The sequence below is a fragment of the Mus caroli genome, unplaced genomic scaffold, assembly GCF_978045245.1.
Source record: "Mus caroli unplaced genomic scaffold, Mus_caroli_1 scaffold_2, whole genome shotgun sequence".
NCBI lineage: Eukaryota > Metazoa > Chordata > Mammalia > Rodentia > Muridae > Mus > Mus caroli.
The window spans coordinates 95,970,360-95,984,738 of NW_028227257.1; the positions used below are offsets into that span (position 1 = coordinate 95,970,360).

The 14,379-nt window shown below is 37.0% G+C and overlaps 2 protein-coding genes across 7 annotated transcripts in view; both read left to right on the plus strand.

The window, feature by feature from the left end:
* The window catches only part of Tfpi (tissue factor pathway inhibitor), a 43,992-nt gene extending 40,122 nt beyond the window's left edge, over positions 1 to 3,870 (plus strand). For all 5 annotated transcript variants that reach the window (XM_029474504.2, XM_029474502.2, XM_029474505.2 and 2 more), the window contains 2 exons: positions 2,319 to 2,498; positions 3,547 to 3,870. In XM_029474504.2, coding sequence (XP_029330364.1) covers positions 2,319 to 2,498; positions 3,547 to 3,635 — 269 coding nt within the window. In that variant the 3' untranslated portion in view covers positions 3,636 to 3,870. The remainder of the gene's footprint in view (positions 1 to 2,318; positions 2,499 to 3,546) is intronic.
* Positions 3,871 to 11,405: 7,535 nt separating this feature from the next.
* Positions 11,406 to 14,379, plus strand: part of Calcrl (calcitonin receptor like receptor) — a 101,699-nt gene continuing 98,725 nt past the window's right edge. For both annotated transcript variants that reach the window (XM_029470779.2, XM_029470780.2), the window contains exon 1: positions 11,406 to 11,621. The gene's annotated coding sequence lies outside the window, so the exon portion shown is untranslated. The remainder of the gene's footprint in view (positions 11,622 to 14,379) is intronic.

The window sequence follows — 14,379 nt, forward strand, 5'->3', positions numbered from 1 at the left end:
TTATGCAGAGCTCACGCGTATAGGGAGCAGAAATGTGATGTCTTGGATGGTTAAGTTGGTAACGAAGCTTCTCGTGATGCACCTGTGCTCTCAAGTGCCTGCTTTCACACGACCCCCGACTTCCGCTGTCCTGCTTTCACACGACCCCCGACTTCCGCTGTCCTGCATTGCATTAAACCCATTTCCGCTGGTTTCTTCATTGGCCACTAGTAAATATTTCTGGATTATTATGTAGTTAGAGAAAGAGAACCTAGAGCCCGTGTGCCTACTATACCTGTAGCATAGCCTCCATAATTTGTATTCCCCTAGAAATCTAGGCTGTTTTGGTTCTAGTTTTCACTTGGGATGTAAGCTTTTGGTTTCTGGTAACGTTCTGTCTTCTTACCTCCAGTGTAGGGACAATAGTCAAATGAGCTTCTTTTCCACTTTGAAACATGCTTGCTTTTGATTATGAAGCTAAACTTGCATCCGTTAAGTGGAGAAGGAGTTGTACTCAGGGAATGAAAATTTCTTTCTGTCCTGATATAAGAGACCTTAGCATGCGCACTGCTATTAACACATCGTAATTAACATTTCAGTTATGGATCTCACTATATTAACATACACTCTCTGAAACTTACCACGGACTGACTCATATTGTATAGAAAACACTAACTCAAAATGATGTGTACATTACATATCGTTCTACACAGAATTTGTTATGAAATATGTGGTGTTTTCTGGGGAAAACCATAAATTATATATTTCTCTGTTTATCAGTTTTATTCACTTGCTTCTAGTTGGCCACATTTGTCTCTGAACCTGGGTGGTGGCTTTGGAGGTTCAGGACACCAAGGTGGTACAGGTGCTCACTACTCAAATTTAAACTGGGGTGTGGTGAGCAAACATATGCCCACTGGAGCTATTTGGACAATAGGAGAAGCCAACTGCAACATTTCTCTGCAACCTTTAGGATTACTTCCTCAGACTATTTGTGAAAGAAAATGCTAGCATGTGCTGGGAACTTTAGAACCTATTCCCATCACATGTTATTAACCTGGGTTTCTGATGGAGCACATTCACGTTTAAAGGTGCATGGTAGCAGAGTCTAAGACGAGCAGACTAGACACTCTGTGGACATTGCTTTAAAGAGCTCAAGGGTTCCTTTCAGAAGTTCTGTCTACGTATTTGGCCAACAACCTAAATGAAACTAATAATTCTCCATCTGATGCTAACTCTTATATTTTGCACGTATTACCTTTTACGTCTCTTCCTATGCGTCATTCCATCACCCGCAGTCCTCCCTAATCTTCTAGGTTTTTACTCAGAATGTCAGTTGCTGTAGCCAGACACTCTGGCTTCTACTTATCTGTCTAGAAGGCAGGAGATGATAAAACTGCGTTCATCAGACTAAGTCTTTTCTTACATGCTGTTTCATTTTGCTGCTTCTCTTTTACAGTATTTTTCCATTTAGGGTTTATGTGCCAAAAGATTGCCACTTGCCTTCTGCACAGCTGCTTGCCTTTGTTGGCCGTTGGATTCGTCAGTCATGTCTCCAGCTCATGAACGTTTGTCAGTCTTTCCTTGCATGTGCTGTATGACATCGCACCATCACCATGGCCACTAAAGTTTTCCTCTGTAGTTCAATACCATCCAACACCTTACATTCAGCTTCCATTTACAACCATCAAGCATAGCTGGACAGCTGAGAAGTACTGGCTTGTCCTTCCTGAGAGAAATCACCAAAGAAACTTAAAAAGATGTTACTAAGCTCCCCCAGTTTTCTCCTCAGACTTAATATCACTGCTGCTGTTGTCTTTATTACCCTAGCTGCATGGTCTTGGTTTTTGAATGTTTGCTGGTCCCATTGACAGACCATGCTATCAATTCCAAACCAGTGTCCTACTATACTATGGAAATATGAAAATTTTATTTCATATAAACTAATTTGTATGTATTTATAAGTACATAGTTGAAGTTTCAGAAGATAAATTGTTTTAATGGTGTTTAACTAGTTTGTTCACATAAATACTAACCACAGGCTTTTCTTTTTATCAAAAGTGCTATGTTTTGTTCCTTGGAGAAAAATCATGGTATTATGGACGTTTAACCATATTCTGGGAATTGAAACCCTTGGGCTTTGCAGTGTTTTAATCTTTGTAGGATTCTGCTTTATTCAGAAGACGTGCCATAAAGCCAATCTGCAAGGAATACTAATAAGAAGGCTCAGATTTACTATTCATAGAACTTACCATGTTTTCTTGATTTTTAAAATTCTATCTATCTATCTATCTATCTATCTATCTATCTATCTATCTATCTATCTATCTATCTATTAGACTATCGTGGCCGTCCCTGGTGTCTTGAACCAGCAGACCGTGGATTATGTAAAGCCAGTGAGAGAAGATTCTACTACAATTCAGCCACTGGGAAATGCCACCGATTTAACTACACTGGATGTGGGGGAAATAATAATAATTTTACTACCAGAAGAAGATGTCTGAGAGCTTGTAAAACAGGTACGAAAGACATGCTTCCCATTAAATCACTGATATTTGGAGTGATAATTATGCTAAAATCATGAAATACTTATGAAATAAATATTTCCTTACTTATAAGAAGTAATATAATGACTTAATGACTATTCTCCCACCAACTAAACTTAGATAATACTGGTAGGTATGCTAGCTATAACTGTTCTGCATGTTTTTTTTTTTTTTAACAAATTATCCATTTACAACAGGTTCAAAATTTTAATTTTTTCTTTTTAAAAGATTTTTTTACTTTTTTACTTATGTGTATGTGTGTGCATCTGTATATGGGTGCTCTGTGTGTGCAGGTGTTTGCTGAGTCAAAGTAGGGTATCAGATCCCTGGACCTGGAGTGACAGGGGTCTATGAGGTTCCTAAGGTAAATGCTGGGAACTGAAGTCAGTCCTGTGCCAGGGCAGTGCATACTTATAATAGCTGAGCCAGCTCTCTGCCTCAAGCTTCTTTCTTAAACATTTAAGACCTAAGAATTTATTTTTAAGAAATTTGAGACAGGGTTTCTCTTTGTAGCTCTGGCTGTCCTGGAACTCACTCTGAAGACCAGACTGGCCTCAAACTTAGAGATCTGCTTGTCTCTGCCTCCTGAGCGCTGGGATCAAAGCAGGAGCCTCCATGTGTGATTGAAAGATCTTTTTTAATACACAAAACCTTAACATGCTTCTGCTCCCCCCAAGTATAATAATGATATAATATAATAAAAGGAACATAGAAATTAAATAAAATATTACTTGAATAACCCAATGTTTATTCCACATCTATCCTTTTATGAAGGTGACCTGACTTGCACTATACTTACCCAGTCTTGGTGACTATTATACACGCAATATGACTTTCTTAGGGTGGGACTGAGAAGAAAGGAGGGAAGAGGGACTGCAATTTAAATATCAAGTGAATACATTAAATAAATATATGTACATATACAAAATAGGTTATTTTACAAAAATATGGAGACAAATTAATTTAGGGAATTTTAGACAAATTTTTATGTATTCTCTTCTTACTTTTTTTTTTATTGTAGGTCTCATCAAAAAAAAGTCAAAAGGAGTGGTTAAGACTCAAAGAAGAAAGGCGCCTTTCGTGAAAGTTGTATATGAAAGCATTAATTAGTGCTAAGATATAAGCACATTACATTTTTACATTAGTTTCACTAAATATTCCTATATGGTGCTTCTACTGTGATTTCTATTCTTCTACAAACCAGTGTCTTGTTTCCACTGGTGACCATCTATTAGAAGATATATTTTCACCGGTTATGATCACAAACATTATATACCCTTGACAGTCTAAACCTTTTCGAATGATCTTAATTTTTAACAGTGTGAGAAATAAAATCTTTTATCCTGAGCAATCATGTTGACTGTTACACTTATTGTCCCCTGCGCCGCTCTGTACTTGCTTCATTATTTAGAACTTGTTGATAATCTCGTTCAGTTAGGAAAGTGCAATCAGACATTGTGATTTTTTTTTTATTTGTCAAAAAGGATAGGACACAACCTTAAGAAACCATGAAAAGGCAGAAGAGATGAATGAGTAGTTGACAGTATGTACTTCTTTTCCATAGGACATGAATTCCTAGGACAGCACTTTCCTTGGGTAGGTAACAGCCATCTGTGATTCCAGTTCCAATGCTCTGATGTCTTCTTCTGGGTTCCACAGGCACCTGCCATCACTTCACACACACACACACACACACACACACACACACACACACACACACACACACACACATGCATGCACAGATACACATGCACACATAAATAAAAAAAAACCTGAAGCTTTCTACATTTCCATCAACAATTACGTCAATTATTGTATAAAACTAAACATATTATTAAATACCAATTATAAAATTATATACTGTATAAGTGCTTCCAGCTCAAACTGTTTAGGTAGCACTGGGTCCATTTCCACAACAGAAGAAAGAAGAAAATGTTGCTAATTCTGGCACTTATTTAGAGGGCGCTGATTTTTCTACCAGTGGTTCTTATTTTATGTTACTTTTATGAAGTTGGTGTTTGTTTTTATTTCCATACTCTTTGGGGATTCCATTCTTTCTAGAGTCCTTGATTTGAACTCAGAGGAACACCTGTGTTTCCTGCATCCTCTCTGCTGCATAAAATCCCTTATCTTCCCACCCCTCAGGAGTAGTCCTTGAATGATTCATACCACAGTCACTTTCCTAGATAGTGTTACTCAGAACACTGAAAAAGAGCGGCTGGGATAGATTGGTTTCTAGTAGTTTATTTTATAAAAGGATAACAGGGCAGAGAGTGGAAGATGGATAAAAAGGGTGAATGAGGAAGAGAGAGAGAGAGAGAGAGAGAAAGAGAGAGAGAAGCAGATGTTTACCAAATAATAGTTTTGTTATTTAATATTTGTTACTTACTTAATATAGTGAAAAATATTTAAAAAGTAAAGTTTAAGCATTAGTTTTAATGAATGAATACATTTTGATGAAATTTAACATTTTCATGAATAATCCCCCAGCAAAATATAGATCAGCATATGATGATACATACGTGCCAAAATCATGAGTAAGAAAGCTTAGTGATCAAAATTTACAATCATTCTATTAAAGTGAACGATAGGGACTAAATGCTCCCCATTGCTTCTTAACATGCACCAACAGCCTTAGTTTTATAGGGAATATAAAAGGCAAGATACAGAAATTAGTTCAGAATAGTATGCTGTGTCAAAATTCCTTCCATATGTTTATCATAAATAAAAAATCCAGGAAAGCTCCATGGTCCAGGGGGAACGTTTATTAAACTCAGAGGCTCTGGCCTCCTGTGTGTGTGTGGATAAGACGCTCTATTTTCTCATGGTTTTGAGCCATTTGGATTCATAGACAGAGGAGAACAATAATGCTCTTTGGAAGACAATCAGTCATTGACCGTGGGGGGAGGGTGGCGGTAAGACACCCCAGGAAGATGATGAGTAGGTAGTGAAATAGTTTTCAACATTCCCTCAGACTTTTTGTAATACACTGTGAACGACAGCACACTCACCGGGGGAAAGCTTTATCGTTTCCCTGAGTGTGACCTGGGAAAGGCTTTGCCCTTCCTGTGGATCTGATGCATCGACGTCTTTAACCTGGTGGTATCCATATCAACAATACATATCAATGCAGGAATTCACCTCACCCCGTATATATTGAACACTTCCCCCACTACTGGCCAAAGTTCAGGGGATGTCTAGGAAGAGGAGAGGAAACATGGACTAAGTTAGAGGACTGAAGAAGCTGCATGAAATCCTGTCCTCTGGACACGACATGGCTGTCACAATGAGCGCACAGAAGCTGTGGTTACAAGACCTGCGCCAGATCAAGCCATTCATCATTCCACCACGGTAGAAGAGAAAAATCACACCCCCTACGCCTGGTTGAGACACTATTGACTGTAGATGCTTGCCAGGAGAGAGCGACTTTTCTTTAGGAGTAAGGACACTGATAGATTCCCATACCCCAAAGATGTCCCTTTTCCACATGTGCATATGAGCAGCACTAATTAGACTCAATAAGTTATTAAAAGAGAGAGAAAGGAGAGGGGAGACTTGAAGTAGGAAGAATGGAGTCGGGCGGAGATATGATCAGTTTATATCAAATATATGTGTAAACATTTCAAAGGTTCCAAAGAATAAGAATGTTTTAAGCAAAATCTCAAGAGGAGAGAATGTTTCTTTTGGCAAATTTTGTATTCCAGTTGCAGTCTGACTGTTTAACCTGGTAGATGATCAATTGATTTGTGCTCAGTGGGTGACTATTCAGAAACTTCTTTCTGGTGATTAAACTTTTGAAGAGCTGGATCATGGAGATAATGAATATGCACAAAATATAGTCTTTGGGAAAGGTTAACTCAGGTTTACGTTTTGGTCACATTGTTTTGAATGAATACTTTGCATACTTAAAAGAAGTTTGCTTGTCAGAAGGTGAGGGACATTTACCATTGTGTTAGGAACTGTTGAAAATCTGATTTGTAGTCTGCATCAGCTGTTTAGAAGTCCTACATTGAGCGTTTGGTGTGTGTGCATGTGTGTATGTGTGCACGTGTGCGTATGTGAGCACACACACACATACACAGCGAGAGAGAAAGAGAGAGCGAGCAAGAGAGAGAGAGAGAGAGAGAGAGAGAGAGAGAGAGAGAGAGAGAGAGAGAGAGAGAGAGAAAGAGAGCGCACACACATCATATCTTTTCTAGTTGAGAGTGAAAAAGGAATAGGACTTTGACTCCCGTCAACAAGTCAGGTTTTATAATTTGAGAACAGTTAACACTAGGTGGCAGGATAAGACTGCAGATATCTAATGCCTTAACTACCAAAAAACTCCATATCTTCCCACAGGTCTCCAGAGTCTCATTCAAAAGTGCATCACGTTACTCTTTAATGTATGCATTATGTGTATTACCATTTTATAGTTATAAATACTTATATTCTAGAGAACGGGGTGGTAGTAAAAAAAATGAATGAAAATGTGAAGAAAATAGAATAAATCATAAATTTCTAAAGACATAATTTCCCAAATTATACTGACAGTAGGGTGAATAACAGTGTCTCCTAGTATTGGAAAACATTAAAATTATCTGTCACCTATGAATTTAGTGATTACTTTGTTTCCAGATATATTAGCCATTTACAAAATGACCTATGGGTCAAGATGTCAAATGCAAATTTAAATACAACTTTCATTTTCACAATCAGGATTAGTATTCGAAAGCATGAAGCATTTCACAGCATGTCCAGTATAAATTGCTGCCACGAGAGGGGAAAGCGTCGTTTTCAACGTGACCTAACTCTGCTCCAGAACTAGAATTATTTTAAATGTTTCCGGGAAAGGGGGTTTCTGTGTCTCAAATGAGCCGCTCACACATTAATTCTTGGTCTTGATTTACTACTGGTCCATATATATTTTTTCATTCAAACAGGAACACTCCTGAGCATGGAAGGAGAGCTCCCTTAGAACTGAGAAATTAGACCCCCCACACCAGCCTGCTTATGGCCAGAGCCCACTCCATCTTTCTTAAACCAGGCATTTTTACATTTGTTACATCGAAGTCCCACTTTCCTGTTTGCCAGTCCCTACTCTTTCTTCTTTCAGCAGTCTGTCTTCAGACTCTCAGGAACACCACTGGTCAGACAAGTTCCCACAGGAGTTCAAACCCACCAAGACATAACAAGAATCAGGCTTTGTGAAGAGATAAAATTTTGGCCAACTCTGATGTAATTTGACTCTCTTGGGGAAAGACATTATGAAATACTATAAGAAATACTACAGGCTCGTGAAAGCACTTTATTCCATGTGTGGAAGACAGGCATAGATTGCTCACTTCAAACTCACATTTTGCACTTGTAAAAATCTGACGCACAGCAAAACTCATTAAAACATTATGATTTACCTTTGATAAATGATTTGTATAAATAGTTTTTTAGCTGCACTAGTGGCATATTCACTCTCAGGAGTAAACATTGTTTTACCAAATGCAATTAATTATCCTTTGCTTTGGAAAAACTCCTAACAACAGTTACTAGGTAAAATAGTACAATATGAAGTCAACTTACTTCCTTAATAAATTTCCTTTTTGATGTAAGTGTCTAAGAATTATGTGCTTCTCAAATAGCAAATTCTTATAGGGGCTAGAGTACATTAGATTTTAATTACATTAATTATTTAAAAATAAATAATGGATTTTTCATGATTAAAAACACAAAAGAATCGCCATATCAGAATATTGTAACTGAACATTTTCACAAAATAATTTTTAAAATAGTTTCTTTGATGACTCTAGCATATTTACTAGGAATGAGCTATCTACACCATGCTCCATATGATAGTGTTTTGTTTTGGTTGTTTTTAAAGATCTGTGTTTCTAGGCATAGCTATAGAAACTCAAGTGGTCAGTTTAGTCAGCAAAAACCTAAATTTGTCACACATGACTTTGGTTTAAGTTGTCTAACATGTGGACATAAGACTTTTAATTAGCATCCTCCTTGTGAGGCATGGCCCACCTCATCAGGGGAACCCATCATTTCATTTAGAGACTTTGGTACCTTTGAGCTACATAAAGGACCACAATGGAGGCTGCAGGTTCTGCAATAACATTTTAACGTGGACAAATGTCACTGTTCCTCAAAATGAGTTTCATCTGTGTACTATACAGAAACACAGACACCGCATGGAGGCACTCTGAGTGGGAACACTTTGAAAGGGGCCTTCTGCATGGGAGCACTCTGAGTGGGAGTCTCTGCATGGACGCATTTTGCATGGTTTATGCCCTGCATGGTTATACTGGTAGCATTCTTCTATGCTTTGTCCACTCTCTTTTAAATGGTCAAAACAGAAGACACTTCTTATTTGGTCTTAATTTCCTGAAAAAGAACTATTTTTAGTGTTCATCTGAAAGTACAAACTTGATCACCACTAATCAGATAATTTTAAGTAGCTTCAGTGAGTTCTGGGGAAAGATGACAATGTAAAACACATGTAGACTACATAAGACTGAATGAATGTACTAACAATACCCCATTGGCTCAGAATCACTTGATTTTTGGAAACAGTTTCAATTAGCTTTACCATAGCTATCCATACATTTGTGTCATACTAAAGCACACACTTGGGAAGTTTCTTCAATCTTTTCACTTGTTTCTACATGTCTCAGCACAGGCCAGCTTCCCCAAAGTCCTTATAGCATGTATTAATGTAGCATGTATTCATATTTTTTCATGTTCATAACATGTTAACTCTTAATGACCTTATTATTGGGAAGTATGTTTACTTTTCTTTCTATGAAAGACACATGTATGATACTAACAAGAATTATCCAGACTCTTCATGGACCACAGCCATAAACCTACGTACACAACTAATAATTTGTACTAAACACTATAGGTTGTATTAAATTCCCCATTTACAACAGCACCATGTATATCTATTATACAGGAGAATGATTGTTGGCTTGTGATCTTTCAGGCATCATCTAAAAGAACGAACCCCTTTACTTACTAAGACTCTGCTATGTTTGAACAAATCCAATGAGTGAATCAAAAACATGTTAATGCTTTAATACTTACTGGAAATGTGTGTAGCTTTGTATACACCAGTCTGTGTCTCAGAGGTCAGATATTCTTAGAAACGAACACCTGAGCATATTCGATGATCATTTAGAAGTTAAAATCTAGTATTTGTTTTGCCTGAACTTTAAGCTGTAAACATCATCCCTAAAAGTTCTGTCAAGATTGTCCCAGTAAGTCTAAACCGCTGCAAGGGCACAGGATTACTCCCTACTGCGTTCCTCCTGAGTCCCTGTGCAACATGCAACCCCACATCAGAACTCTGTGGTTTCACCCAAGAATTTTTTTTACTGTTTTTCTGATTAATGAGTTATATTTTAGGAGGCAGTAGTGATTTATAATGCTGACTTTTCACCCCATGAGCTGAAGGAAACAGCACAGGAAAATATAATTCAACAGTTCCCTATAGAAAGCAAAACTAAAGTGTCCACAAAGTAACTTCCCAGTTTATCGCCGTCTCTTAAAACTACATTGTGTAGTTCAGCTTCTTATGCAGGGTTTCCATTTTCAGTGATGGAGATGGTCAATAATGTCCCATATTTTTATATGGATGCATCCTATTCTATATCCATATACAGAATTAAAGATTCTGTAATAAATCTCCTGCATGGATCAAGATAGGAAACATTTAAAAATGGCGCTGTCTTTCAGGAACATGATATCCAGAGATTCTGCACCCTGTGTCTTTACTGCGGTTACTCATCTGCTAGGACTTTGAGCTCCTCATCTGCTACTTGGTTGTAGTAGCTTCCCTATTTGTCTGTTTCTCCAAGGTGAAGCAGCAAGATTGTAGTAGCTAGTTAGAACTTGCCATTTTCTAAATGTTATAAAATATGTTGATTCAAAGTTTAAACAGACAAATTATATTATTTTATCCATCCTTTCCAGCTTATACGTGAGACATTTGATGCAAAGATCATGTGACTTTTAGTGCTGTCTGGCTTCAGGAGTTATGATTATTGCCAAAAATCTCATAATTTATCATATTATATAAAACTAACAAATATATTTCAGGTTTATAGGCTTTTTTTTTCCTGATCATATGCAATGATTTCTTATTTTATGATATAATTATGTTTAGAGGTAAAACTTTTTTTTTTTAAATTGAAGTTCATTTATTGTATGAAATTATTTCATAGTATCATGTTAAACTAAAGCCACCTTTCCTTGAAGGTTATTTTGAGGCACAACTAGTATAATGCTTAGACTATATAAAATGATATAATTATGTCAGATATTTAAAAGTATGTACAATGATCTCATACTCTATACACAGTCTGGCTTTACAGGACATACAACTCAGGAACTCCTAGAAAGGACAGCACGAAGCCTCTTCATCTTCTTATGCAAAACTGGTTGTGGAGTTGGATCAGATATTAGTGCTCAAAATTGAGTCCGAATTAGTAATTCTGATGCTCAAAATCCCATGCACATTTAAGAAAAAAGATGTGACTGATAAATTGTTCCTGGTTGTTCTGTGAACCCTAATTCAACACACACCCACACCCCTAACTCCTTTGATTCTTTCACACCAAGATCGCCTTCAAATCCCAGGCAGCAAGTTCTAACAGAACTCAGTCTAGGTGAAAGGCAGCCAGCTTTTGCTGGTAACAATGTGTTCATACAGCAAAGGATCTCTGTCTGTTCAGGCTGCTTCTTGCTCTTGTCAGAGTGAGAAGGGAGTTGCTGCTGCTTTCCTGGGGTAAGCTATTTGAGAAAGAAAGTAACCTAACACTAAGTGCAGGCGGGGCGGGCGGGGTGATGTAACAGGAAGCTGTGATGTTTCCCTTCTGCTGCTGATCGCTTACAATCTGACAACACTCCCCATCTACTCAGAACAAGCCCTCTCTTCGCAGCGTGCACTTCTGCCTTAGGACCGGCGGGCTCTGTTGCCTGGACCTCACGCTGCCTGCAGGACCACATTGCAAAGCTTCCCACACCTCGCCTCCGGGAAACTCTTGTGCAGTATCTCAGAAAATCAAACTCCCTCCTGAGACTATTCACACAGAATTTCCTTAGGAGCTGTGCCAGGTAAGTGTATTATTCAAAATAAACGTATGTATTCTCAGCACTATTCTTAAGTATTATGACAATGCTTCTAACAAGAATTTAGTAAGTGGCATTGAAATAATGTTGAAACCGCTTCATTTAGTCTACAAAGGGATACTAGAGAGTCTTACTCCAGAATGCATACAAAATCTATTACTAGTGCATAAGAGTATTTACAGTGATACTTTAGAAAATAAATTTACCAATTATTAACTATGTGAGCAGGCTATCAGGCAAGTTTCTGAACAAATACCTTAATCAGGAAACAATGCCTTTTTAAAGTTAGTTGTACTACCAGTTCAAGTCCTGACAGCTGGAAAACATTTGCACCCCAGGAAGGGTCTTTAAATTTTCCACATAATCAGTATTCTAAGGAAGGGATGGCAGAAGACTCATGGGGTCCCAGAGTCTTCCTGTGTGGCTGAACACAAAGTTGGATTAAGAAGAAAAGTCACCGGCTTGGACTTCTGTTTGCTTTCCGCTTCTTTTAACATTTACACCTCTAACTAGGGAACCAATGGAATTTTCATTGTTCTTTGTTGCTAGATTTGTGTAAATACCCCACTTTTGGTTTTCCTTTGTTTTTGTTGTTGTTTGTATTGGTTTTTTTCTTTGGGGGGGGGTGTTCATTAATTGTTTCCACTGTATTAAGATCATGGGTGTCTTACAAATAAGGTAAGGGGAAAAGAAAAACAAGACAAAACAAACAAACAAACAAACAAACAAACAACCCAACCAACAACCAACAACCAACCAACCATAAACCCCACAACTGCCCAGGGTTAAGAAAATGTAGTGATTTCTGCATTACCTCATGGTTTTAAAACTCTTAAGCTTAGAGTTGTGTTACTTCAATTATCCTGGAAACTTGCGGGGGAAGAGTGTGAAAGGAGTCTCCATAAATACATAAACAGAGGCACGATAAGCAAGTGGATTAGCTCATTAAGCCGAGGAATTAAATTAGATTTTCAGCTATGATGCTGAGATGAAGCAGCTGCAGGTCTCTCTTGCCACAGTACAGACTGTCCTGAGACTCTAAGGAGCTAGTGCCTACTTAACAAGTGGTTGTCAGAGCGGCATCACAGATTATTGCTAAGGAATGGAAGACATCAGCTTTGGATTCAAATTGTGCTTATTAGCATAATTTATTAAATTCTACGTTTTCTTACTTAAGTGAAATATAAGCTGCAAGATGCCTTTCAATGCTAGCATTCTGAGCTCAATCTCTAGTAGTCTGGCAAATAAACAAAATATTACAAACTCATCCTGAGTAACTCCTCAGTGATTTTTGGCTCAGTTTCCACATGTTTTTCAATGTAATGGAAACATTAATTTGTACACTTGTAATTTTTAAAAGCTTTGCAGCTGATTTATGTTTTTATTTTATTTTTGATTATACTACTGAGTTCCCTGATGTATAAAAACAGACAAGGTGAGTTTAAGATAGGGCTTGTTACAAATAGTCATTAGGTAACTGGAGAAAGAAGTAAAATCAGCACATTAAATAACCCAATGTCATTTATAGGAACAGAAATTGAAAAGCATTATTCTCAGCCAGATGATTTTCTGAAATTAAGTATTATATTAATAAACTATTATAAATTAGTACCTCGATAAACTCTTCTGATTTTTATCGAATTAATGTTTCAAAGCATATAATCATCTTGTATGATTTATTTTATATTTGTAGCATCATTTAAAACAATCCTTATTACCAAAAGTTATAGCAGAAAAATGCCAGGCAATGAATATTGATCGTCATTAGGCAAAGAAATTATCTGAGTTAATAACAAGAACATTAAAATAGGAACTTGTATCCTAGAGTATGTGTGGCTTTTAAAATGAGTAAACAATGTCTGAGAATCAAACCATGTTTTTATCCACAGCATCAGTTTAACTAACTAGCAATATTTCCTTGTAGCTTTCAAAAAAAAAAATCAATGAGTATAGTCTTAGGCAAGTTCTAAATACGTCAATTAAAAACACAGAATTCACAATAGTCATGACCCATGTGATCTGAAATACGTTTTACCTAAAATGTTCTATTTGTAACTCGATATATTTAGATGGCTATTTGGAGCCAGTACAATAATAACATGTTATCAGTTTTATCTCTGCTTACATTTTGATAGTAACTATTTATTCAGAATTGTTTTGAAATTTTGTAGATAAATTAATACAATCCCCTTTAGAGTATCAGAAACAAATTCACTAAACCAAAAATGCATTCCATGGTTTATGTACAACTTTGAATGAATCAAGTTAATTCTGCTTTCAGAGGTACAGTGCTGCGGCCTTTTCAGAATACAAATGTAGTCCAAGAACCTAAGTCCTTGTCTTTGTTTGGGATCTAGAAAAACTTTTAAAGCATTAACGTAAATGACGTCTTACAATAGTGTTAATGGAAGACAGGAGGTCAAGACCGCAGTACAACTTCACTCTGACTTATTCTGAATTTTAGAACTCACCACTGATGATAAGTAACTGGTACCCAACTGACGATAGAACAAGTATTTCTCCAGGTGCAGTTTTGGAGTCCAGTCTTTGGATGAACACTAAACACACATTTTTTTTTTCTAGAATGTAATTTTTTTTTAAACCAAAGAAATGTACTACAGTATTAAATTATTTAAAAATCTCATTTAATATGTAAAGTATTCTGATGCAATTGTGTAGAGATAAAAACTTTGTGAAATTACAAATAAGATCTGCATCGTAGCTAGGTTTTCCAGTCATTTCC